The following is a 26427-nucleotide window of genomic DNA, read 5'->3' as shown; positions in this document are numbered from 1 at the left end:
AAATTCTGTTTAAATGACGTAAACACAGATGAACTGTGTAATAATAACTGCATGATATAAATATAAAGATTTAAAATCATCAAAACAATACAAAAATAGATTTATGATTTCAGCATTATTATTACAACAGTGTGTGTCTCTCTACTTCCAAGTTGGCTTGACAGATTTATTCAGTGATCCTTGAGAGTTTTTGGAGATAACGCCGCTGCTCTTTTTGGGATCTCGACTGAGAGATTGTGAGAGTCGAAGTGATGCCGTGCGGGTCAGCGGCGGTCGTTTAAGGTTGGCTGTAAAGGGTTGATTTGATCTGTCGGCAGGAGCGACGCCATGTCGTGTGGTGGACGCCACAGTGTCGCGAGTGAAGCCTGGAGTGGGTTGGGAAAGGTTTGGAACGGTGGGAGTGGCCAAGGTTCGTAGCGTAGCGCGACACATCTTCTCCTCAGAAGTCGGCCGAAGTGATTCCCTTTTCTTGGCACTAGAAATGTTGAGGTCACCTTGACCAGGAGACTTCCGCTCGGGATTCTGCGGACCAGAGGAACCGGGTCGACTGATGGGAACGATCTTCCTCAAGCTCTGGGTCTCAGAGGGGATCAGGGTGCGAATGGGCCGCTGGTGTGAAGACTTTGAGAATGAAGAAGAGGTTTTAGGAGATGGTGATGGTTCAGAGGAGGTTTTAGGAGATGGTGATGGTTTAGAGGAGGATTTAAGAGATGGTGATGGTTCAGAGGAGGTTTTAGGAGATGGTTTAGAGGAGTATTTAGGAGATGGTGATGGTTCAGAGGAGGATTTAGGAGATGGTGATGGTTCAGAGGAGGTTTTAGGAGATGGTGATGGTTTAGAGGAGTATTTAGGAGATGGTGATGGTTCAGAGGAGGATTTAGGAGATGTTGATGGTTTAGAGGAGGTTTTAGGAGATGGTGATGGTTTAAAGGAGGTTTTAGGAGATGGTGATGGTTTAGATGAAGATAAGAGTTTAGAGGAAGATGATGATCTGCGTTTAGAGTCAAGGGCTTTCGGCAGGGACGTGTTGATTCTTGTTTGGTTCAGCTGTATAGATCCACCACTGGTTCTGAGAGACTGGTTGTTTTTGTATTGATACGTTGGCTGTACACCTTCAGCTGAGACCTCAGTTTGGTTTTGACTTTCACAGATGACCTCAGATTCTCTTATTAAGCTCACACGTGAGGTCATCTCTTCATCTTCTGGTGCTTGCTGACACTGAAGGTTGTGTTCCTGTGTTTCTTGTATCTTTGTTTCCTCTGGATTGAAATTTGTTGTGCTCATGTCTGGATCAGATTTGGTTTTGATTATGGGACTTCTATGGAGATCAGTGGTGTGTGTTTCTGTGTGTATCTCTGATGAGTGTGTAATGGACAGTGTGTGTATTGGAGAACGTGTTTGTGTCTCTGTATCTCGGTGGTCTGTTGATTCACTGCTGACTTTCTGTTGTCGAATGCGTTGGACACTCCCGAACTCCAACACGGGACTATCAGGATTTTGTGGCCGTTTCCTGAGGAGATCCAGAAGCACCTCCCTCTTTAAAGCTGCCTCACTGCTGGACCTCAAGCCGAAGGATCCTCTCACACCCTCGTGAGCCGCCCATGACTGACGCTTGTCTTCTGACTCCTTAAGACGTTTACGGCGTGACTCCTCCCACATTTCTCGCTCAGCGTTCTCCTAAAGACAAAACATTTATTACTTCAGAATTCAAACAAATTGTACTTGCAGAATCGTTGTGTTTGTATTTTAATTTTACCTGAACGGCCTTTTTAAATTTGGAGCAGAAATTCTGGAAAATTTGGAAACACTCGTGCAGTTTAAAAGTTTCTTTGTCCTCGCAGAGGAAATCAATCAGAGCGTTTCCTTTATTCACCATCTCATCACAACACAACCTTAAATCTGTTAAAGCTTCATCTGCACTCTGAAACACACACACACAAACATATTTATTTATTTTTTGCCTTTGTTAATAGTTAAAAGCAGAGGAGATGAATTATGGGATGTAAACATACATGAGGTTCTACAGTTAAATTATGGGTGTCAGAACCATTATGGATGGGACAAGACCCACCCACTTTTTTAGACCATTTATAACGGACCCACACAATATTTTTTGCTTCCGATGCCCATGAGTTTTGATGTTGTGGTACCTTCAGGAATGAGTGAAGTTTTGTCTGTAGATCATCATCTGTGTGAATATTCATTTGAACCTGATGAAGTCTTCTGCTCAGAGAACTCAACTCTACATGTATACTGTCAACACACAAACTACACACAAACACACACAATATCAAACATATTAATGTACACTGAATCACATCTTTACGAATCTTACAGTGTTGGATTGTGATACACACTTATAATAAAACCTTTAGTATAATAACAGTAATGAATGAAGAGCGACTGAGATGGATGTTCTTACTGAGCTGCTTGTTGAACATGAAGAAGTTTCTCTGGAAACATCAGCAAATTTTTCTTCTGAGCTTCCTGTAACCACAGATCAACACAAACACCGACATAGATCAACACACACACACATATACAAACACACACAAACAAACACACACACTCACTGACACTCACCAGAGCTACAAAGTGCATCAGGTTCATTCCAGGTTTGTTGGCTTTAGTATCAGCGAGTGAGAGCAGAGATGAAAGTTTAAAGCCCACAACATTACCAGCAAATCCACCCTGAGAGAGAAAAAGCACCGATCTATGAGTTAATAAAGGTGTATGATGATGACATGTTTGTGTTTGTGTGTTTGTATCTACTGTAGAGATGACCGGGGCAAGTTGTCCCACTTTCTTAGGTAGGTCAGTTTTTGAAATTGCCCTCATAGTTGATGATATTGTCATTGTGAGAACATGTCTGTTTCCAGCAATATAACAACAATAATTACACAACAAAACTCACAGCATTCAGTAGATTTCCTGCTTGTAGTACTAAATGAAGGACGCTGTGTAACTCCTCACAGTTTAATATTTCTGTAAAACAAAAGTTTATATCTGTGAGATATACACACAGATACAGTAAGCAGATTATAATGGACTGTAGTGATATAAATCCACCTGTAATAGCAGTCTGGACTACAGTGATCTCCTGTTTCATAGTCAAACATGAAGGGAAAAACTCTCTCTTTAACAACAGGGCTTCAAGACGGAGCTGATACCTGAAAACACAACAGATTCTGATGTTCATGCTGTCAGAGAATCAGACGTACGGTAGACCTACCTTACGTTATTCAGCAATATATATGATCTTAGTATTGAAAAATATTAATATAACGATTTTTATTTTTCCCATCTGTTTCCTCTGCATACTTCATAAATCTTTCTTGTGAATTGCATATCAGGGGTTTCCACACTTTTTCAACCCAACAGGTAATCTCAAGACACACCCAATATAAGGGAAAATTTGAATAATATTAAAATACCTTATGGTAGTGGAAAAACCCATAATTGTTTAGTCTAGGCGTATGTATTTGCTCTGAATTGGAAAGGATATATTTGAAAAAAAAATGAATTGCAAGGCTGCAAAGAAAAGTGCATTATTGCAGACTTAACTACTGAGGATTTAATCATGAACTAAAGTGGGCTGATCTAAGGCATGAAACTCCATCACTGACTATCTGTGTACCTGGGCACATGGATGAGTCGGTACATAAACGCATCAGCTGTTGTCAGATCTTTAGGGTCTCCACTGAACATCTCTAAAGTCCTCACCTGTCAATAAATGAAAGAGTCATCAATCATGGATGAATAATTGATCATCTTCAGAGTCATTGATCTTCATCAGTGCAGTCGTTTACCTCCTCTTCCTCTGGCAGAAGCTTCAATAGAGATCTGAGAGACTCCACACTATAGGTCTCATGAAGAGTCCAATGAAGAAGATCCTCCAGAAGATCCTCACCAGACCTGAACACACAACCAATAAATCAGTGTCTCTCTCTCCTTTTGTGAAACAGAAAGGTTCTTTAGATGTTAAAGGTGCTTTGAAGAACAGAAAAGGCATAGTGAAGCACCTTTATTTTTAAAAGTTTATTCTTACTTTTTAAGGTGCTTGAGGAAAATCGAGATATTCATGTTTCTCTTGAAATCCAGGATGGTGATCTGAAGAAAATACACACACAGTTTCCACCACACATACATAAGCAATTTTAACACTAACATCATTAAAACCAACATCCACCTGCTGTCTGGGATCCTTCAGAGAACCTCGTCTCTGTGCCATCTTCCTGTCGGTGGTCGAGGACGACTGCGTGTCATCATCGTGCTGTCCGAAGTGCTCCTCGATAGCTCTGATGTCGATGTGTATCGTGGGTTCTCCGCCGTGGGTCCACAAGTTTGGCCTGTCCTGTTGTTTAATGCGTTCCTCTGGAATGGGTTTCCAGTAGAAGCTCCGTACCCTCCTCTTCTGATTCTGTGAGGGGTCTCCCAACAACAGGGAAGGAGGAAGGGGAGGAGCTGGGGGTGGAGCATTACAGTGGACATCCTCAGGTGTCAAAGTAATAGCCCCTCCCTCTTCATTAAAGCTCTGTCTCTCATTGGCTAACATAAATTCACTCATAACACTCTTAGTAACAGTAAATAATAAATAAAGTGGGCAGGGTTAAAGGATGATTGACAGCTGCTGTGCATGCAAATGCTGTGCATTTAAGAAACGATTAAACAGCAACATTAATAGACGATGTGCTCTGACACAGAACAGAAGAATCTGTAAAACAAAACACACAAAATCACTGCAGATGTTTAAAGCATTGATATCTTTTCAATTTCCTGAAAATTCGACCAAGCAGAACTTACAGCAACATATATATAATATAATATAATATAATATAATATAATATAATATAATATAATATTAATATAATATAATATTTAACCCAGTCTGTGTAATATTGAGCTCCTTAACACTTTACATTGAAGTCATAAACATACAGAAGGGAAACAGGCTGAAGGGAAACATATTAATAAGAAACATAAAATAAATAGATTTTGTACAAATACAACTTACTGCACTGTAAAAAATACCATGCCTTAAAAAATGTCGGATTTACAAGTCATTTGAACTTACTGTTATTTATCTTGACTAGAGATGAGTTGTTATAACTACAGGTGAGTTGTTATAACTTATAAAATTAAGTTGACTTTTCTCAATTATATTTTATAAGTTGAATGTCAATCTTTGTTGACATGACTTGTAAATCTGAGTTCATTCAACAAAACATTTTAATGCAGCAAAGTATTTTTACAGTGTGGCATTAGAAGTGGATTTTATAAAATAATGTCAAGATGAGGATATGAAGATGAGGATTTTTAAATCGGTTATGAGGATTATAATTTTATATATATATATATATATATATATATATATATATATATATATATATATATATATATAAATTAATGAAACTGTCTTAATCTTTATAATTCTTCAAAATCTCTTATAGAAAAAATGGCCAAAAATATATGCATGAAATATACTGAATTATATTTTGAAATATGTTTACAAAACTATATTTTCACCAATTTACTGTATTCATCCTTTTTGGCCATGTTTTGTATATTTTGCAATATATTTTGAAAAGAAATATATTTTAAAGCATTTATATTTACGTCCCATTGGAAGAAAAACTTTGTGAATTACAAACCTGTAAACATAATAGATTAAAATTAAATATATTTTCCTAAACTTTTATGTTTTGCCCAGGAAAATATATATATTTGTTTCGTATGGGTTGTAAAATTAGAAATGTATTTGTTGCCTCATGAAATACATTTTGAAATATATGCTAATGTATGAAGGTTAAAACTAAATATATTTTCATATTCAAAAATATATTGAATTAAGCTTTAGTTTCTACAAAATGTATTTAGCATATATTTTAAACCTATTTTGGCCAAAGAAAATCACACATCAGAGATCATCACTCATACACCTGCACATCATCATTTTCTCTTTTATCTACACTAGTGGTTTAGCAGATGATCACTTTCATTACTTAAACCTTTGTTTACACTTTATAAGAAGAATTCTTTACTTCTTTAAAATGAACAGCAGGAGTGTTTACATTAAAGCAAAATAACAATGAACACATTAATACAATAATTTTTTGGTCTTCACACTGCAAAACAAGACTTTCTTATTTACTATTTGTGTCTTGTTTTCAATACAAATATCAAAACATTCTTAAATCAATATGTATTTGAGCAAAATTACCTAAGAAAAAAAGTCTATTTTTTATATATATATATTATCATATATATATATTGCTTATTTTAAGCTCATATTCCACTTAAATTGTATATTTTTTGTCTAAAACTAAACTTATTTTTACGTCATTTTGTTCATCAAGAAAATGCATCTTCATTTAATTTTTTTTAGATATTTGTACTGAAAACCAAAATATACTAAGTAAGAAAGTTATTTTTTTCTGAACAACTACAAATTAACAACTAGACAACTAGGCCTACACATAAAACATAACACACAACAACACAAAACCACAGAACAAGCGCGTCACTTTCTTCAGTGTTTTACAAACATTTATGCAAACAAATAAATCCTCTAAGATGTCGAGTAGAAATCAAACTTACCACTGAGGGACATTAAGATGAAGATATTCCGAATTATTAAATGATCACATTAGATAAAGTCGTCATGATATATTTATAATTCGAGCAGAAAGAGTCCGTAACATCACGCGCGTTTCGTCTCTCAGAGAGTCCGTCATGCGCGTGCACAGACAGCAGCTCTTACAGATACAGTGGGACATAAACACAACAGACATCTCATGATGTGAACACTAACAATATTGTGGGTTAAAGTTTTAAAGCTGTGCAGTGAGGTTATTTTCTATTTATTTCTCTCTCTCTCTCTCTCTCTCTCTCTGTGTGTGTGTGTGTGTGTGATAACGGTTCTGTCCGTCACGCCCTGTGTAATAATGGCGAGTAGCCTAAACTGTCAGTCTTATCGTTTTTAAATACAAACACAATTCATATTCATTTTATTTCAGCGCTATCCATATTTGCGTTGTTGTTGTTTTGTCTGAACAACATCATATAAATAAAAAAAAGAATCATAACAAATATAAAAATAACTAACATTTGTATTGTTTTACATGTTTTGTCAGAATGTAATTGGACTTTTTGCAATAGATGTACATTTTTTATTCATATAAGTTGGGAGTTTAAAAGTGCATGTGTTTTTGTGTCTGTAAGTAGACAGAATTGCCCCCATCAACAGATCATTCATGTCTACTTACAGATATAAAGAACTCAGAAGACACTACACTTATGTCATTGTGTTGGATTTGCATGCAGATATGATGCAAATACTGTAAATAAAGGACCAAACATTACATTAAAACACTCACAATAAAAGAATAATAATTAATATACAGCTTTATATTAGCACTTATCTAATAATATTTTAGATAAATAATATTCAAATTCTAAAAATGGGTGGTGAAATGTTTTACAAGTCTGTGCTGATAGGCAAAGGTTAGCAGAGACAAAACAGTAATAAACACAACTAACAAAATTCAACTAACCATGTAATATAATAGTGCAGGATAGTGAGGGAAGGCACAATGTTTTTTCTTTCTTTGTTGTCAAAGCTCCATGTCTTAAATCACTATTGTTTAACACATTTTATTAAACAGGTAACAATACAATATTTGGCTCATGTTTGATTTATGTGTTAAACTACTATGAATATAATTTTTTAAAAATAATTGGTTTGGGCTCTTGGTAAGTTGATTTTAATTGTAATACAATTTAATTTCAACAGTTTGGTTGCGTTGTAACTTTTTCAATGTGAAATCTGGATTATAAAACCTAAGAAACTGAGCAGAACAAACCAGTGACTGCATCCTGCTGGAAATCACTGGACATTCATTAGAATATATAAATTACAATAGACATTTTATTAAACCAATAAAAAAACATACTTCTATAATATTAATAATGCCTGGTGAGTGATTGGTTCATGATAAACCAATCACAATAAAGACATGACACATAATCTGCACTGAGAGAGTTTGAGACATTACATCAGTCAGACAGTAGGGGGAGTAATCACATGTGTTTCTAAATAAATATAATATAAATATATGTTTATGTTCATAGTAAACTCATGAGTTTACCCCTGGGATATTCTTAATATTATCTATTGATATTGTTTAGTTAATCTGAATCTTGAGAATTCATTACAAACACAAACACAGCTCATCACAAACTGACAGGAACAAAAAGCTGTATGAGATTTTATCTCATCAAACACTGATGACTAACACCTATAGACTATAGTCACACCATTAAAACAGAATATAGTTAAATATTATATACAGAAATAATATTCCAAACATGCAACACATTTACAAAATGACAGCCTTATATTAAACAGATTATGTTGAATAAATGATTCAGTAAGATGTGTGTGAAGTGATGATGTTTGTTTATATTGAGGTGTTTTTTGTCTGTCTTTCTATTCATTCTTCATGTAAGGGTTAATCTCAGTAAGTGAAGGCTGAGCAGACAGAAGCAGTCAGATATTAAGTTTAATGATACTTTAATATTAAATAACCTTTTTAACATGAAAGGGTTGAGGCATTATCATTTATTTTCTTTGTGAGAAAAAGACAATGTCATACTGATAACAGTGAGACACACAGGACTCTTGTGAAGTCAAACTCATTTCACTACATAATGATTATTCTAATGACATTGCGTGTTAGGTGAAAACCACAGGGGTTTAACAAAGCAGATTGAGGCGTGTGATGAAAAGAAGGAAGGAAAATATGTAAATATTTCAGATGAAATGAATGATGACAGCTGTGAATAAATGTATCTGCTCTTCAGGTGAATGAAACATTTTGACTCGTTCATCTGTTTCTTCAGACATGGAAAGAATGACATTATTGATCTCTGTGCTTCTCACAGGTGAGTCTCTGTGTGTATTAATAATCCTTCTGACAGTTGGGATGTCCTCATGTGAAAGGAAATAATTGACAACAGACCATTAAATTATTAGAAAAGAATGTGTTGATTTTTTTTCTCGTATACATGGTTACCAAACCCATTGCTCTGGTGGTTATTTTAAGACATTTGACAGGTCAGGTGTGCGTTTTACAAAAACATCATCAATATTTCTCAACTAATCATAATCAAGCATTTAACAGGACTGTGATATAAGGTCAAGTAATATAAATGATGTCACTCATTCTGATGGAGATGTGTTTGATGTTTTTCTCCTCTCAGCAGTCTTGAGTTTCTCTGCATGTTATCCACGTCAGTATCACTTTGTAAACAGATCAATGACATGGGATGATGCTCAGAGATACTGCAGAGCAAACCACACAGATCTGGCCACCGTCAACAACACGAAAGATCTGCAGGAGATCCTCAAAAGTGTGAAGAATGAGACTGAGTTTGTCTGGATTGGGCTACACAAGACAGAGAGGGTTACATGGAAATGGACTCTGGGAGACCCAACGATCTACAGCACAAATGATTTACAGAATCAACCAGTCTGCAAAAAAGAAAACAATCCTGACTGTGTTTTTATGAATAAGGATGGAAGTTGGGACTGTGAAGAATGTAATAAGAAGCTCTTCTTTATCTGCTATAATGGTGAGTACAGCTGTGTGTGATCATAATAACAGATCCATGTCATTAGTATTTATTTTCATCTGTTATAATTCAATGTCAAGAAACATTTGAGTTTGAGCATGAAAATCAATTTCAGTTCAATGTTTTGTAGACAGCAGTAAAGGATTCATCCTTGAAGGTATAAACAAAGAAATGACCTGGCGTGAAGCTCAGCGCTACTGCAGAGAGGAGCACACAGATCTGGCCAGTGTGAAGAACGAGGGCGACAAAAATGAAATTAAGAGTCTCATGAATAACCTGACAGGAGATCAGAAAGCATGGATTGGTCTGTTCAGAGACTCATGGGAGTGGTCAGATAACAGTACCTCCTCATTTAGAAACTGGGACACTGATAAACCCGATAAAGAGTGCACAAAGGTCAAAGTTAGGACACAAAAGGGAAACTGGACTGATGAAGACTGTGATAAAAGTCTGCCATTTGTGTGTCATGATGGTCAGTAAAGCAACAGCAGTACAGAATCTATTATATCTCTCTGTCTGTCAGGGCAATGTTAAAGTTTGTCTTAAAATCTGATCTTCTTTTAATTTGAATCAGTGATCTTTGTTTTGTCTCTAGAGCAGATGTTTCTGATAAGAGAGAATCAGACATGGACTGAAGCTCTGGAATACTGTAGGATGAATCAGATGGATCTGGTCTCAATAGATTCAGAGAAGATTCAGCTTCACGTGATGAATGTGATTAAAAACGCCTCCACATCTGAGGTCTGGATGGGTTTGCGTCACTCCTGCGCTTTGGGTATTTGGTTCTGGTTGACTGGAGAGATGATGTGTTATCAGAAATGGGCTCCAGGGAACGGGACACAACCGCATGACTGCAGACATGGACGGGTCGGAGCGATTCAGTCCGGAGGAGAAAATCGCTGGATCAGCCTTAATGAAACTCGTAAACTCAACTTCATCTGCACTAAAGCAAATGTCTGATTGTTCATTCATCACTCTTGTTGGTCATTTATCTTTGCTATGCGGTTATATTTGAGTTTTTGGAAAATCTTATTAATTCTCAAATGTCCGAAATAATTTTTGTTACTTCTTATTAAGTCTATCCACTATGAGCTGCCTGTTTCAATAACTGCTTAATGTAAAAGACTTTTGTGAACTAAAACTCAAACTAAAAGAGTTTTACTCAACCTTCTGCTAATTCTTTAATAATATAATGTTATTTAAAATGTGTTTATATGAACTGGGTGATTATATAAATAAATATCATTTATGATTATTGTACTGTGTGAGTGTTTTGTTTGTGAATATTAATCTGAATGTCAGTGATATCTTGGGTTTATATATCAGACTGTTTGCTTGTGATCTCATTAATATTTCAATAAAAGCTCTGGAAGAGGGTTAATATTGTGTGCATTCTCATTATTATCCAAGGTGTGGTTATGGTTGGTTAGGTAGGTAAACTTTGAAACAACAGATTTCACACTGAGGATCTGAAATTATTATATGAGGGTTAAATTGGAGACTATGTATTGTGGTAAAGTCATTTTTAAAAGCAATTCGTAAACAATCTTTGTTGCATTTGGACATATTGATTTAATGTGTTAATATGTGACTAAACACATTGAATATAAACTCACCATTGGTATTTGAGTAAATGTAAAAAACTAAATAAATATTTCAGGGTAATTCAAGACATCCCACCCATCATACAGTCGAGTTACCCTAAAAGCTCTCTCTCTCTCTGTTCTTCTGGATTGTTTCCTCGCATAAAAACAAAAGTATTAATTTCACATCATAACAACGTCATAAATTAATTAATTGGTTCTTGGGACAAAATGTTAACATTTCTCTTATTTAAGAATTGCTTCAAAATATGTCTGCTAAATGAATAAATGTAAATAAAATGTGTCAGTTTCAGAGTGATTATATAATCCACTATAATCTATATGCACAGTATACAAAACATCTTATATACAGATTATTTTCTTCCTAGAGAAGCTGTACTGCATTTGCTTAAAAAAAAGACAAAATCTAAATAAAATTCTTGATTAAATAAAGAGAAAATCATGAACACTTTGAACAAAACTATAAAGTGTTTAATTAAGTTGCAGGGTTACGAAACATTTTTACAGTTTCCTGTCTGAATGTCTCCTATATGACATCATCAGTGTAACATCCATAGTGTGTGTGTGTGTGTGTGTGTGTGTGTGTGTGTGTGTGTGTGTGTGTGTGTGTGTGTGTGTGTGTGTGTGTGTGTGTGTGTGTGTGTGTGTGTGTTAGGGTTAACATCTGGAAATGTCTGAATCTGCCCTCACTATTCATTCTCAAATAAATCCGTCCACAACATTCCAAAATCTGCTTTAAAAACACTGTGATTGTATTACAGGGGAAATTAAAATGTCTATTTAAAACTATAATAATTAAAAAACTTCAGATCCATATCCTTGTCCTGTCTCATTAACACACACGCACGCGCACACACAAATCTTTATAGTGGCTCGAGGTTTTATTGAAGACACGCACCGTCTCGTCCGCGCCCCCGCGTGCGCTCTTATTGGTTGCGCGCGCTGTAGTGAGAGTTTAAATTCACCCGCTGCTCGCTATTTTATAACAGAAACACAACAGCAGGTAAGAACAACTTCATAATTACTGTAAATACTTGATTTAATCGACAGAGACATTTTAATTCTGTCATTTCTCTTGCAGTGAATATAAGATGAAGATTCTCGCGCTGCTTTTGTGTCTCGTGGCTTTGGGTCTCGCGCTGCCCGTGAGTAAAATAATTATTCAAAAACAAATCCTAAAAATCCTCGTAGATCTGGAGTGTAAAATCTAATGTCACAACTATTTTAATTATTTTATTTGGTCTGTTTTAAATTCAAGCTACGATGTGAATCTCATCTTTAATCACTAACACTTTATCTTATTAAGAAACCCTGTTTAAATGAATGTTATTGATATGAACAACAAAGCACAGAAATTAATGCATATTATTTTTTTTCCTAAGCTCTATGTTATTAATGTATGTAATGTAGTTTGGTTTTCTCACTTTTTTAAGTCGTTTTGTATTAAAGGGTCTGGTAAATGCTTAAATGTAAAATGACAAACACAACAACAGCAAAGCAGCATTTGACAGACAGACAGGCAGACAGAAAGCACTCCTCTGATTGGCTTAAAACAGACTTGCGGTCATACAGATGAGAATGATTTATGTGATACTGATGTGTAAATAATTTCCCTAAAAACCACCACATTTCCTCTTACACCTCTCAATACTTCAATGTGAACTCTTTCCACTGAGAGAAAAATAATATTACTGTATCAACATCACAGAAAATAATAATCTTAAAAATAATCTTCAAAAATACAGTGATCTTCCACTCAGGATGATTTTGATCAGTATTGTATGTTTGTATATTTGTGTATTTACTGTCATAAATGTGTCTCAGATTTACAGAATATGGAGTCACAACTGATTGTGTTTTTATCATTCTGTTATGTACAAATAAACAGATGCAGCGAAGACGTGTAGCCCGATCAGACAGTCCAGAGGATGAAGGGGTACAAACACACACACACACACACACACACACACACACACACACACATATTTACAACTATAACAAAACAAGTGCAATAACATGCAGATAATCTTGAGACTTTCTCATTTTGTGTGTTTTCAGAGCGACTCAGAGGGAGACAGCTATGAAAATAAGAAATCACATGAAGGAGGAGATGAAGAGGAGGAAGAAGAAGGCGATGAAGAAGAGGAAGAAGATGAAGAAGAGGAAGAAGAAGAAGTGAAAGAAGAAAAGGAAAATGAAAAAGAAGGTGGTGAAGAACACGAGGGAAAAAAAGAAGATGAAGAGGAGGAAGGGGGAGAAGAAGACGAGGAAGAGGATGATGAAGAGAGTGAAGAGGAGGAGAAAAATGGTGATGGGGAGAGTGAGGATGGAAAAGAGAAGAAAGGTAAAAACAAAAAAGAGGATGAGGAGGACAACAGTGATGAAGAAAACCCAGAAGAGGGCAGCAAGAGTGAAGGAGAGCAGATATGAAACAGACAGAGATGAAGAAGCACTGACAGCCTTTAATGACAGATCTGAGATTAGTCAATCACACCATCATTATCTCACTTCTTTAAAACTTTACAATAAAGTCAAGCACCTTCATATGATTTACTACAGTAAACTTAAATCAATAAACACACAAGCTTCTATAACTCTGATTCTACACAATTAACACACACGCAAGCACACACACACACACACACGCACACACACACACACACACACACACACACACACACTATATGAGATCATGGTGGGCGGAGCTTTTACAGAAAGACATCATCATCAAGACTTCTGTGTTTCAAACAGCGCATTCAAAATACAACCAAATCAAAAATGTATATTTCTCTTGTAGATGAAGAACATTAAGATTTAATTCTTACTCATCTCATGAATTAGATCTGACCTGAATTATGATGATGCTTATATTAATATTTGGTTAAATATCAATGTGTGTTAACATCATTATTGTTATTGCTTCAAAACTTAAACTAAAACCGCATTTAACTTTTTATTTCAACATTTAACTCTTTATTTCAGTATATTTTAATTAAATAAAATGTAAATGCAAAGTATGTAAAAACTTAAAGACTATTATAAATGTTTTTAATTCGATCATTATTATATCTATTAATACATTTCATTTGTGGTTAAGTTTATAATTACTTTTAGTTTTTCACTTTAAGTAATTCAGATTTTGTTTTATTTTAGGGTCAGTGTTCCTGATATTTTAGATGTCAAACAAAAGAAAATGCTGTTTTTATGTATTTACTGTTTTGAATTCAAATGTCATTACATTTGTTTTGTTTTGAAATCAAAATTACAATGAAATGGGAGGCAAATGACGTTTATTACTCTTTTGTTTTATTAAAATGCACCATAAATATCAAATAAACATCCATCAGCATTTTGAACATTTAACAGGTAGACGAGAGCTGACCTGACCTGACATCATCTTCTATGATGTCATAGAGCTGATTGATAGCAGATGCTGCTTTCTGATTGGACGACAGTATGACGGTCATAATTATAAGAATCACTGCTCACATTAACAAACTCTCAATTTCACTAAACAATCAAGTCTCAATTATAACGGTCAATTAACAATGAATGAAGAGACGTTCAGTGCACTTTACATCACCAGCTGTGGAAAAATCTTATCATTAAAACACACACACACACTTCCTAACCAGGCATGACACAAATGTTTACAAAAAAAAATGAAAATGACAGAATCTGTTGAAAGCGCAATAATTTATGAAAATATGATATCTGTTGTACATGCTTGTGTGATATCTGCCTCACTGAGTTGTAACTCGAGGGCAACAGAGACATATTAAAGGGGACAGATCATGAAAATGTGTCTTTTCAATGTTTAAGTGCTATAATTGGGTCCCCAGTGCTTTTACCAATCTAGAAAATGTGAAAAAAATCAACCCAGTAACTTAGTTTTGGTTAACCATTCTCTGCAAGCATGAGAAAAAAAATAGCTCATTGAAATTTGTCTCCCCATCTATAACTAAACTGCGATTCATGAGATTCCCTTCGTATTTGACCAGACGTTGTTGTGACATATTTATAAATGTAACGATTTTGAGTTTTCTCAGCTAGAAGAATTGCTCACGTTCTCCTCAAATATAACACACAGCCCCTGCCTATAGGATTCATATTAGTTTACAGACAGAAACTGCAGCAGAATAAACACATGCACGCTTCTCTTGTGAATCACAAACTGATTCAACCCTAACCTGAATCAATAAAAGAGGATTCGTTTGTGTCTTGAGCATCATTTCATCTGAAGGGTTGAGACGGTGTCTCTGCTCAGATAACACACACAACACGTATCATGAAACTACTGTGTTGTGATTAAATAATTGGCTTGATGTTTTGTGCCTGGTTAGGGGAGCGTGGAGGTCTGAATGTAAACAGACTCGATTTATCCTGACCTTCAACACTGACGCTCTACAGTTATCCAGGGCTTAACCGGTCGACTGATGTTGGGCTGGATAAAGGAACGGTTTGGTAAGGAGTCTGTGTGGTTCTGGAGCACTAAAGAGGGTTGTCTATGTTCCACACATCACCGCTGAGAGCGTTAGCGGCACCCTGCAGTGTCCAGGTAAAGAGAGCCAGCTGGCGTTTGAACCGGACCTCGTCGAATAGATGTGGCTCGGAGCGCAGGAGAGACAGATGCTCGTCCAGCGCGCTCAGTGTGTGATCGCCACGCCCGTGAAACACGTGACGGAACGGCGTCTCCACCACTGACATGTACTGGGACAGGAAGTAATATTCCACCTGTAAACATCAAACGTTTAGCTTCAGATCAAATGATGGCTCTGGTCAACACAAGTCATCTATTCTCCGCTCAGCTGATTTATAATGAGTCTATCTGACTCGTGTGCTGGATGAGAGCTTAATTAACTTAATTAATATTCAACTAACTTAATTAATATTCACCCTCATGATGCGTGTGTTGTAGAGTCTGGCCAGTCTCTCATCCTGAACATCACTGTTCTTTATAGCATCCAAAAGACTTTTAGCTGCGCGGCTGTAATCTCCTCTCGCACTGAAAATCCACTGAGGAGACAAACCCCTCGACTGACAGAGAGGCACAGACTACATGAGTGTGCGTGTGTGTGTATCAGTGTATAGCGTGTATGAGTGTGTGTGTGTTACCTGCAGTTGTGTAGTGTGTATACTCAGTCTAGAGCTCAGTTGTTGAGCTGCACTGCTGTAGCAGGTGACGTCCAGTGGAAGAATGTGATCATGTGACAGTTTGAGAGCCATCAGGCCTATGAGTTCAGCTACAGCTCGACCCACAGCGCACAGACGACCCTGCAGAAGCTCCTGCAGACGACCTACACTGTCCAGACGAGTGTTGACAAACGGATACACACGAGCGTCCTGAACACACACACACAGTTACACTCACAACCTTCTAGTTCCCAATAGCACTTCATGTGATATAGGTTAGTGTTATTTACCTCGGTGAAATGCAGCTGCATCGCAGGAACTCCTCCAAATGCTGTAAAGCTGTACGCACCACTGTTCAAATACAACGGCTTCACTCTGTTACAAACAACAGAGTAAAAAATAAAGAATAAAATAAACAGACAGGCCTGAAGAAGATTCAGTGAAGTGTTTTAATAACTCACATGTTTCTCCAGCCTCCCTGACGCTGGACAAGAGAGAGAATGGACTGACCCGTGTGTTTGGGATGTTCGACCTAAAACCCACAGACTCAAAGCATCAGAACCAGACTGAACCATCACAAACCTGAGCTTCTCAAACTCTTCACACCAGAGCATGTGTGATTGTGCCATAAAAAAATCATATGAATGTTTATATTATGATGTTTTAGGATCCTTATCAACCCTTCAGTGATCATCTAAACACACACACAGACACAAAAAGCTGTTTAATAAAAACACAAACTTGTTTAATGGCTCCTTCGATGAGATTAGCTAACAGAGGACTCGTGTAGACAGAAAGATTATCATCACCTAAACAACGAAACACACACACTTTAGTTATTCAGTTATTCATTTTGTTTGTGTGTGTTTGTGTACCTGGTAATTATCATGTACCCACAAAATGTGTGTGTGTGCATTCATTTACCCAGGATGGCTTGATCCAGACTGAAATACGCCACAGCTTTCAGATGCAGCATGGTCAGATAACCCTGATAACACAGGGATTTTTTTACACAGAATAACAACACACAGGGTTTACTAGACAACATTTCACACTATCACAAGTTCATGTCTATCTGTGGGTTTATAAAAGATGTTTGTACATAGACAGAGTCAAAGTAATTTTGTTGAGTTTTTAATGATGTAAGTCTGTATAATACAGATGATTCATGTGAATAGTTAAGTGTAGTACTGACCTCAAGCCACTCGGTGGCGCCAACATTTCCAAACTCTCCTCCATCCCAGCTGACAAAAAGCAGACTGCGTCTGGGAGAAAACCCTGTGGATGTGTGATTATACATGAAGTTCAATCATAAAAACAACAATGAATCATCTCTCATCTGTTAAATAATGATAGTTGGATCATCACTCGATGTCCATGGTTAACTAAAGCAAACCAGCAGAGGACTACACATAGTACGCTGTAGCAACAGCAGATAACAAGCATTTTAGCCCCCCCCACAACTGCCCCCAACTCATGTTCTGAGTTTCCCCTAGAGATTGTAACAAGAGAAACCCCCAAGTTCTGAGTCTCCCCAGACACCGTAACAAGAGAAACCCCCAAGTTCTGAGTCTCCCCAGAGATTGTAACAGAAGAAACCTCCAAGTTCTGAGTCTCCCCCAGAGATTGTAACAAGAGAAACCCCCAAGTTCTGAGTCTCTCACGCAGAGATTGTAACAGAAGAAACCCCCAAGTTCTGAGTCTCCCCCAGAGATTGTAACAAGAGAACCCCCCAAGTTCCGAGTCTCTCACGCAGAGATTGTAACAGAAGAAACCCCCAAGTTCTGAGTCTCCCCCAGAGATTGTAACAAGAGAAACCCCCAAGTTCTGAGTCTTCCCCAGAGATTGTAACAGAAGAAACCCCCAAGTTCTGAGTCTCCCCCAGAGATTGTAACAAGAGAAACCCCCAAGTTCTGAGTCTGCCCAGACATTGTAACAAGAGAAACCCCCAAGTTCTGAGTCTCTCACGCAGAGATTGTAACAGAAGAAACCCCCAAGTTTGGAGTCTCCCCCAGAGATTGTAACAAGAGAACCCCCCAAGTTCTGAGTCTCTCACGCAGAGATTGTAACAGAAGAAACCCCCAAGTTCTGAGTCTCCCCCAGAGATTGTAACAAGAGAAACCCCCAAGTTCTGAGTCTTCCCCAGAGATTGTAACAGAAGAAACCCCCAAGTTCTGAGTCTCCCCCAGAGATTGTAACAAGAGAAACCCCCAAGTTCTGAGTCTGCCCAGACATTGTAACAAGAGAAACCCCCAAGTTCTGAGTCTGCCCAGACATTGTAACAAGAGAAACCCCCAAGTTCTGAGTCTCCCCTAGAGATTGTAACAATAGAAACCCCCAAGTTCTGAGTCTCCCCAGACATTGTAACAGAAGAAAACCCAATTTTCTGCGTCTCCCCCAGAGATTGTAACAAGAGAAACCCCCAAGTTCTGAGTCTCCCCAGACATTGTAACAAGAGAAACCCCCAAGTTCTGCGTCTCCCCCAGAGATTGTAACAAGAGAAACCCCCAAGTTCTGAGTCTGCCCAGACATTGTAACAAGAGAAACCCCCAAGTTCCGAGTCTCCCCAGACATTGTAACAAGAGAAACCCCCAAGTTCCGAGTCTCCCCAGACATTGTAACAAGAGAAAACCCCAAGTTCTGCGTCTACCCCAGAGCTTGTAACAAAAGAAACCACCAAGTTCTGCATCTCCCTCAGAGATTGTAACAAGAGAAACCCCCAAGTTCTGAGTCTCCCCAGACATTGTAACAAGAGAAATCCCCAAGTTCTGAGTCTACCCCAGAGATTGTAACAAGAGAAATCCCCAAGTTCTGAGTCTCCCCCAGAGATTGTAACAAGAGAAATCCCCAAGTTCTGAGTCTACCCCAGAGATTGTAACAAGAGAAATCCCCAAGTTCTGAGTCTCCCCCAGAGATTGTAACAAGAGAAATCCCCAAGTTCTGAGTCTACCCCAGAGATTGTAGCAAGAGAAACCCACAAGTTCTGAGTCTCCCCAGACATTGTAACAAGAGAAATCCCCAAGTTCTGAGTCTACCCCAGAGATTGTAACAAAAGAAATCCCCAAGTTCTGAGTCTCCCCAGAGATTGTAACAGAAGAAACCCCCAAGTTCTGAGTCTCCCCCAGAGATTGTAACAAGAGAAACCCCCAAGTTCTGAGTCTCTCACGCAGAGATTGTAACAGAAGAAACCCCCAAGTTCTGAGTCTCCCCCAGAGATTGTAACAAGAGAAACCCCCAAGTTCTGAGTCTGCCCAGACATTGTAACAAGAGAAACCCCCAAGTTCCGAGTCTGCCCAGACATTGTAACAAGAGAAACCCCCAAGTTCTGAGTCTCCCCTAGAGATTGTAACAATAGAAACCCCCAAGTTCTGAGTCTCCCCAGACATTGTAACAAGAGAAACCCCCAAGTTCTGCATCTCCCCCAGAGATTGTAACAAGAGAAACCCCCAAGTTCTGAGTCTCCCCAGACATTGTAACAAGAGAAACCCCCAATTTCTGCGTCTCCCCCAGAGATTGTAACAAGAGAAACCCCCAAGTTCTGAGTCTGCCCAGACATTGTAACAAGAGAAACCCCCAAGTTCCGAGTCTCCCCAGACATTGTAACAAGAGAAACCCCCAAGTTCCGAGTCTCCCCAGACATTGTAACAAGAGAAACCCCCAATTTCTGCGTCTCCCCCAGAGATTGTAACAAGAGAAACCCCCAAGTTCTGAGTCTGCCCAGACATTGTAACAAGAGAAACCCCCAAGTTCCGAGTCTCCCCAGACATTGTAACAAGAGAAACCCCCAAGTTCTGAGTCTCCCCTAGAGATTGTAACAATAGAAACCCCCAAGTTCTGAGTCTCCCCAGACATTGTAACAAGAGAAACCCCCAAGTTCTGCATCTCCCCCAGAGATTGTAACAAGAGAAACCCCCAAGTTCTGAGTCTCCCCAGACATTGTAACAAGAGAAACCCCCAATTTCTGCGTCTCCCCCAGAGATTGTAACAAGAGAAACCCCCAAGTTCTGAGTTTGCCCAGACATTATAACAGAAGAAAACCCCAAGTTCTGCGTCTACCCCAGAGCTTGTAACAAAAGAAACCACCGAGTTCTGCATCTCCCTCAGACAATAACAGTAACGCCATGATTCTGAGTCTCTGGTCCTGTGTTGGGAGACAGGTAACCAAGAACCAAGAAGTTTCTGAAAAATCTCCCTGAGACATTTTACAGCTTATCATTCTGCATCTCATAACAGAGACTGAAACAGATTGGCCTTAAGTTGGTAGGAGTTAAGAGCAGATCACAAGTTCTGAGTTTCTGGCCTGTGTGTCCAGAGACTAAGCGGATCACACCACGTTTCGAGCTTCTCATCCAGAAAGGCAATAACCGACGTCTGAAATAAGGTGAAGCTCAGAAGAACAAACCTTAACTTCAAGGGACCTTCATCTGCGTGTTACAGATTGTTAAGGACCTCCTGCACCAGCTCCGGGAGCTCAAGGTTGTTGAACTAAACCTGATTCTTTCCCATTTGCAGTGTGGAAAAGCCTGACCCATGACAGACGTGCCACGACCGGACTGCTCATTTGTTATCTTTTGTTAATGAATTCCAATTCCACGTTGTCTCCCTTGTGTTGATAATGCAGTTAAAGGTTCCACAAGTTTGATTAATTAAATGACAATATCCCTCCAATTTACATATTTTCTTGTTTGTTGAATGATCCATCTATATGATTTTTATACTGTTAAGGTGAAGTTCCTTTCCGGGCTGGTGCCCGAGGTAAAGCAGGGAGGAGTCATCTGACACACACACACACCCGCACGCTCAAGGTGAAACTCACCTCTAGTGTCCTGGGTATGGCATAAACCCAATTGGTGCCCATGTCAAAATCACTACATAAATATACATATATAAATATATGTGTGTGTGTGTTTACCATTCTCCACCATTGTACTAAAGGTTCTAGCTAGTTCCATCAGGATTGCTGTACCCACTCCAGACTTTACAGCTCCTGGACCCCAAGAATCCCTCTGAGCTCCTATGATGATATAATGATCTGAGAAAAACATCAGAAATTAACCAGTGTTCATCCACTGTTCATATAATCTCAGATACAGATTAACAGATCTTCAAGTCTAACCGGGTTCCAGTTTGCCTTCTATAGATGCGAAGATGTTGTTGAGCAGCACCGGTTTCATGGTGTTAAATACGCCCATCTTTACCCTGTGCCCACCCGGTCCTGTGAAGCCTGGACCCAACACACACTGAACGTACGGCAAACGGCCCTGCCATCCGCGCGGGCAATCCACACCTGATAACTGACTGAGAGAAAGACTGAATAAGTTTACAGAGGCATTGATGTTCTTTGCATCATCCTCACCAATATTAATCACCAAAAATATTTTTATTTACTAATAAAAAAAGTGAAATTTGACTTGGACATGCTTACATTATACTCACTTTAATGAAGTTTATTTGTGCAGAAGGAAAAACAGACCTTAACAGTTTGGATGCAACGTTTGCGCTGATTGGCTGAGCTAAAATGATTGGCAGGCCAGAGGATTGGGTGGACGGGAACTGGGTGTGGTTAAAGGAAGGAAATCCAGGTGTGAATGGATCGCCAGATCCCAGATGCACCTGTAGTGACGGGAAATAAACACAGTGACTATGAGCAAGAACGAACACGGCAGCGTGTTAACGTAACGTAACGCACGTGTTCGGAGATGACAGCGTTGCTATGGAGTCCAAGTCGTCGTGGATCCTGAGGGACGTCCGCAGGGTCGGGGTAGATGAGAACACCGACGTGCCCTGCCTGCTGGGCGTACCACACTTTCTCAGCAAAGCTTACACCCCCTCCCACCCTCGCTATGGCGATGGAGCCGTTGACGGAGATGCCGAGAGCTTGCAACTGATCGAAGTCCTCACGCCGGGCATAGTTCACGTACACGACCCCTCCCTGCACATAAACACATGCATGTTTATTGGTGTATGAACGTGTTAGCTATATCAAATGGGAAGTCAACCATACCGTGGCTGTTCCTGTGGCACTGTAGGCACAGTAACCATCGTTGTCTAAAGAAATCTCCTCTAGCTCCTCCTCCTCAGAATCCACCAACCAGAGAGTGTTCTTCTGTGTCCTACACACAAACGTACACAAACACAGAGCAGTTGTTTTAATTGTATTATTTTGCTTTGGACAGTTGCACATTCATGGGTCATCAACACTCACATTGATAAAATGATGCTTTGGCCGAACGCACAAATAAATTAGATGCACACAATCACCTGGAGGGAAACTGGAGAGTGGCGTAATGCGAGTCTGTCCAGGTGTGGTCCATCCGGAGCTTCTGAAGATTCTGCAGTATTTCTCTCGCTATAGCGTTTCCTTCAGAGGATCCCGGAGGATGAGACGTTCTGCTCACTCGCCTGAAAACATTACAATCAACTTTGACATCAACAGCTTTCAGGACTCAAACTGAAGTCACAGGTTGATGTTTTACCTGAGCGTGTTCTCTATTTTGTCCTCGATCAGATATTTCTTCAGCATCTCCCTAAGCTCTGACATGTACATCACCGTCTCCTCAGGCACGTGATCCGATCCGGTGGTGTCACTCAGAGGAATCAGATCTCCCTCTTCCCTGCATATACGGCACATTCTACGGAACGTCACGTAACCCAGCAGGAACGCTAAGTGAGAAAACCAAACCCTAAAGACATGGCTTGAATACAAATGTACTGCTTACTCTGCATACTTCTATTTGAAAACAATGAAATACTATTAGACACTAAACCCCCAAGTGGCGTTACCTAAGACATGATAAAATGAACTGAAATGACATATCAATATGAAATAGAAACATGCAAACAGAACATTTTGATACACTGTAATGTACACATGCCGATTGTAAGCTGCGTGTACCTGTGCTGAATATAAACAGGCCGATGAGAATGAGGTAGAACACTGCTTTCCTGCGGTCCATCTGCTGATGGATCCTCAGTGCTGTAACATCACTGTTTAATGGCGCCTGTGAGCCGTCCTCTGACTCCAGCTGGACCAGTTTCATTTCAACATGACTGACTCGATGTCTGACCCCGCCTCCATCATCCACCCCTTCATTAGTTTGAGCTTCGCCCACTGGTGTCTGTTTCACACAGAAACTCATGAGTCAATTCAACACACAGTAAAGAAAAAACCTGAGTGAGTAAGTGAGAGTAAGTGACTCACTGAATGAGTGAAAGTGAGTTAGTGTGAGTAAGTGAGCAAGATAGTGTGAGTGAAAGTGAGTGAGTGATTGAGAGTGACTCATAGTGTGAATGAAAGTAAGAGTGACTAAGTGAGAGTGAGTAAAAGTGTGAGTGAATGTGACACAGTGAGTGAGTCAGTGAGATAGTGTGCATTTGTGAGAGTTTGTGAGAGTGAGAGTTTGTGAGGTGAGTAAGAGTGAGATAGTGTGAGTTTGTAAGAGTGAGTGAGTAAGAGTGAGATAGTGTGAGTTTGTGAGAGTGACTCATTAAGTGAGTGAGTAAGAGTGAGATAGTGTGCATTTGTGAGAGTGAGTAAAAGTTTGTGAGAGTGAGTAAGAGAATGAGTTAGTGAGAGAATCTCTTACCTGAGTCATGAGTCCCATGACAGAATCCATCCTTCTCTAACAGCTGTGATGAAGACATTAAACCTTCATTACTGGCACACAAATCTACACTGATATACCAAACAATAAACATTTCCCTTAATGATTTTGTCATGTCAGAAATTCCCATCATGTTTCTCTGGATCAATAGTGTCAACAAATCTGATGCAACATCATTGAGTTTGAGCTCATTTCTCATTAATCCCAGCACTGATGACACAGCTGGTGTCTCTCTCTCTCTCTCTCTCTCTCTCTCTCTCTCTCTCTCTCTCTCTCTATCTCTTAATGCCAGTGTCAGAGATAAAGTGGAGAAAACACACAGATACACCCTAAAACACTGAGAACGACACAACACAAAGCATGTGAAGACCTAACTGCTATTAAACAATGTGTGTCAAAACAATGATTGTGTTACATTATTGCAGCTCATTTGCTACACCAGCAAGGTCAAATAAAAGCTGATAATATTTCAAGTCTAAATTCCCTAGGAGTCCATTTAAAGAACAGGATTTGACAGATTTGTTTACACTCTAAAAACAAACTGTGCTAAATAACACTAAAAGTGGTCCACTACCTGTTTAAAGTGCTCTATAGCACATATCTAGTACCTGTGTAGAACCATATATTGTGCTACATAGAACCATATCTGGTGTTATATAGGGGTTTTATATCACCCTTGGATGGTTCTCTTAATAGGTGCTTTACATGTGCTATATAGCACTATAAATGGTTCCCCTATGATTATGAGCTTTAGAGTGAATGCTGGTGTACTAGTCTAAAACTTACAGCAGATACATGCATTTAGAAATTCACTATATTTCTTTGAGGATTCATTTTGTATGACACCAAACCTAGAATAAATCTTTTTGCAAAACGGTCACACGACTTACACAGACTAACGTTTACAAGACATTCAAAACATTTTTACTGAAGGAATTCCACAACATCCTGTTTTATAAAGTTAACATGAACAGAAAATAGTGTTTGTCAGACTAGTTGATAACTTGAACCCACTAATCATTTATTTGACCTAAAGAACAGATGTAAATAATGCTTTGTGTCATTCTTAAAGGGATAGTTCACCCAAAATTTTAATTCTGTCATTATTTACTCAAGCAGTTGTTATTCCAATCCGTTGAAAACTGTTCTGATAAACACAAAGATATTTTGTGCGGTGTTTCTAACCAGACCGTTTTTAAGCAGCATGGACTTTCAATTGTATTTTTCCATACTAATGGAAGTCAATGGTGCTCCTGCTTCCACTTGATTACAAATATCCATCTCTATGTTCAGTAAAAAAAAACAGGTCTGAAACAACTCAAATCAGAGTAAATGTTGATTTTTGGCTGTAAATGTTTGGTTTTTATTTTTCATTCTTCATCTTGAAAAAAACTAAACCTCACTGGATGTTTTTTAATCCACTTCACATCTGTTCAGCCCTGTTTGGTGAACGCATTAATGGGATTTTTCACTTTAATAAAGGAAAGAGTAAAGGATTTCTGTTATTATTTCATTTTAGTCTTTAAATGAGTGACTGTTAGGATGTGTTTCTGTTCCTCTGGATATATCGAGACACGCGTAAAGATATTCAACTGAAAAATTAAACTACTACAGGTTTAACACAACATGACAGCAAGTAAATAATTCTATTTCTAATGTGTGCATTTCTATTCTATATTTTATGAAGATTTGACTTTATTCAAAAAGTCCTACAAGAGTTTTGTCATCGTCTATTTGAAGGGTTATTTACTCTTTAGCTGAAAGTATTGATTTCTCCAGTGTACAAACACACACAGTCAAGGACACATGGTGAACACTTACACATCACTGATGTACAACACACACACACACACACACATGCACACAAGAAAGAAATGTGCGTATTTGAGCCACTAAAATTGAGAACATTCTGCTAAACCTATGAAATATAAATGAAATATAAATGTAATTTATATATAAAAAAAACATATACAAAACTGACAGAAATAAGAGAAAAATCTGACACTACAGAACCACACAATGACTTCAGGCAATGTGAAAGATCTAACAAGATATCAGATCTACAAGAAAAACACAACTGTAATTACTAAACTAAATCATAAAACCATGTTGTTATCAGACATTACAGTGTGGCCTCATATTCAGTAATTACACAAACTAAACACAACTATGACATCATCAGTAACTTTTTATAAAGCATTTCATGAATAAAACACTCTTATATTTAAACTTGTATTATATGAAAAGACACCGATGTGATTTAAATTAATATTCATATTTGTGACATACCTCCCGGTCCTACGGCTGTCTGTGTTCAATGGCCTCTCTGTAAGCCCCGCCCCTCTGAAGACAAAATGTTAACCGGCTCCACCCCATGCACGTAATCCTAATCTGTTATTGGTCAGTGAGGTTAGACTTGAAACTCTGAACTACTATAAAGACTTTAAAGAGAA

General features: G+C 38.3%; 4 protein-coding genes across 6 annotated transcripts; 2 read left to right on the top strand and 2 right to left on the bottom strand.

The window, feature by feature from the left end:
• Positions 1-125: 125 nt before the first annotated feature.
• LOC135765047 (uncharacterized) lies at positions 126-7747 on the bottom strand. Of its 2 annotated transcripts, XM_065275742.2 has the most exons (12): positions 6598-6896; positions 4190-4714; positions 4049-4110; positions 3810-3915; positions 3638-3723; positions 3070-3170; positions 2915-2985; positions 2584-2691; positions 2423-2487; positions 2151-2268; positions 1757-1921; positions 126-1677 (listed from the first exon to the last, which is right to left on the bottom strand). In XM_065275742.2, the coding sequence occupies exons 2-12, from the start codon at positions 4565-4567 to the stop codon at positions 142-144; spliced, it is 2796 nt and encodes a 931-aa protein (XP_065131814.1). In that variant the 5' UTR covers positions 4568-4714; positions 6598-6896; the 3' UTR covers positions 126-141. The 2 variants fall into 2 exon arrangements, with proteins under 2 accessions (XP_065131814.1, XP_073669142.1); XM_073813041.1 differs by having other exon boundaries at positions 2423-2691; positions 6598-7747.
• Positions 7748-7988: 241 nt separating this feature from the next.
• On the top strand, positions 7989-10126 carry LOC141281342 (P-selectin-like). Of its 2 annotated transcripts, none has more exons than XM_073813019.1 (3): positions 7989-8943; positions 9265-9633; positions 9764-10126. In XM_073813019.1, the coding sequence occupies exons 1-3, from the start codon at positions 8904-8906 to the stop codon at positions 10111-10113; spliced, it is 759 nt and encodes a 252-aa protein (XP_073669120.1). In that variant the 5' UTR covers positions 7989-8903; the 3' UTR covers positions 10114-10126. The 2 variants fall into 2 exon arrangements, with proteins under 2 accessions (XP_073669120.1, XP_073669119.1); XM_073813018.1 differs by having other exon boundaries at positions 9262-9633.
• A 1963-nt stretch (positions 10127-12089) lies between these two features.
• LOC141281357 (uncharacterized) lies at positions 12090-14409 on the top strand. Its single transcript, XM_073813042.1, has 4 exons — positions 12090-12240; positions 12319-12382; positions 13126-13173; positions 13296-14409. The coding sequence occupies exons 2-4, from the start codon at positions 12329-12331 to the stop codon at positions 13665-13667; spliced, it is 474 nt and encodes a 157-aa protein (XP_073669143.1). The 5' UTR covers positions 12090-12240; positions 12319-12328; the 3' UTR covers positions 13668-14409.
• A 112-nt stretch (positions 14410-14521) lies between these two features.
• On the bottom strand, positions 14522-26374 carry tfr2 (transferrin receptor 2). Its single transcript, XM_065275744.2, has 18 exons — positions 26264-26374; positions 23957-23999; positions 23266-23488; positions 22847-23033; positions 22632-22772; positions 22375-22483; positions 22060-22302; positions 21844-21983; positions 21487-21668; positions 21283-21402; positions 17566-17648; positions 17295-17358; positions 17112-17179; positions 16832-16902; positions 16661-16745; positions 16353-16580; positions 16134-16274; positions 14522-15971 (listed from the first exon to the last, which is right to left on the bottom strand). Exons 2-18 carry the CDS (start codon positions 23984-23986, stop codon positions 15729-15731), a joined length of 2358 nt encoding a protein of 785 aa, XP_065131816.1. The 5' UTR covers positions 23987-23999; positions 26264-26374; the 3' UTR covers positions 14522-15728.
• Positions 26375-26427: the final 53 nt, after the last annotated feature.

This window comes from Paramisgurnus dabryanus, chromosome 21 (genome assembly GCF_030506205.2).
Source record: "Paramisgurnus dabryanus chromosome 21, PD_genome_1.1, whole genome shotgun sequence".
Classification (NCBI taxonomy): Eukaryota; Metazoa; Chordata; class Actinopteri; order Cypriniformes; family Cobitidae; genus Paramisgurnus; species Paramisgurnus dabryanus.
The sequence above is the reverse complement of the archived record's forward strand: the minus strand, read 5'-3'. Positions and strand labels throughout refer to the sequence as shown.

What these genes read in the sequence shown, in the direction of transcription:
- LOC135765047 (XM_073813041.1), bottom strand. Translation starts at nt 4,567, where the DNA reads ATGAGTGAATTTATGTTAGCCAATGAGAGACAGAGCTTTAATGAAGAG. An exon ending in CGACTCATCCATGTGCCCAG is followed by an intron (nt 3,171 to 3,637) that starts GTACACAGATAG and finishes TTGTGTTTTCAG; the next exon opens with GTATCAGCTCCGTCTTGAAG. An exon ending in AGTCCAGACTGCTATTACAG is followed by an intron (nt 2,986 to 3,069) that starts GTGGATTTATAT and finishes TTTGTTTTACAG; the next exon opens with AAATATTAAACTGTGAGGAG.
- LOC141281342 (XM_073813018.1), top strand. Translation starts at nt 8,904, where the DNA reads ATGGAAAGAATGACATTATTGATCTCTGTGCTTCTCACAG. An exon ending in GATCTCTGTGCTTCTCACAG is followed by an intron (nt 8,944 to 9,261) that starts GTGAGTCTCTGT and finishes TTCTCCTCTCAG; the next exon opens with CAGTCTTGAGTTTCTCTGCA. An exon ending in CTTCTTTATCTGCTATAATG is followed by an intron (nt 9,634 to 9,763) that starts GTGAGTACAGCT and finishes AATGTTTTGTAG; the next exon opens with ACAGCAGTAAAGGATTCATC.
- LOC141281357 (XM_073813042.1), top strand. Translation starts at nt 12,329, where the DNA reads ATGAAGATTCTCGCGCTGCTTTTGTGTCTCGTGGCTTTGGGTCTCGCG. An exon ending in CTTTGGGTCTCGCGCTGCCC is followed by an intron (nt 12,383 to 13,125) that starts GTGAGTAAAATA and finishes ACAAATAAACAG; the next exon opens with ATGCAGCGAAGACGTGTAGC. An exon ending in ACAGTCCAGAGGATGAAGGG is followed by an intron (nt 13,174 to 13,295) that starts GTACAAACACAC and finishes GTGTGTTTTCAG; the next exon opens with AGCGACTCAGAGGGAGACAG.
- tfr2 (XM_065275744.2), bottom strand. Translation starts at nt 23,986, where the DNA reads ATGGATTCTGTCATGGGACTCATGACTCAG. An exon ending in ACGCTGTCATCTCCGAACAC is followed by an intron (nt 21,984 to 22,059) that starts GTGCGTTACGTT and finishes CCGTCACTACAG; the next exon opens with GTGCATCTGGGATCTGGCGA. An exon ending in GTTGCATCCAAACTGTTAAG is followed by an intron (nt 21,669 to 21,843) that starts GTCTGTTTTTCC and finishes TCTTTCTCTCAG; the next exon opens with TCAGTTATCAGGTGTGGATT.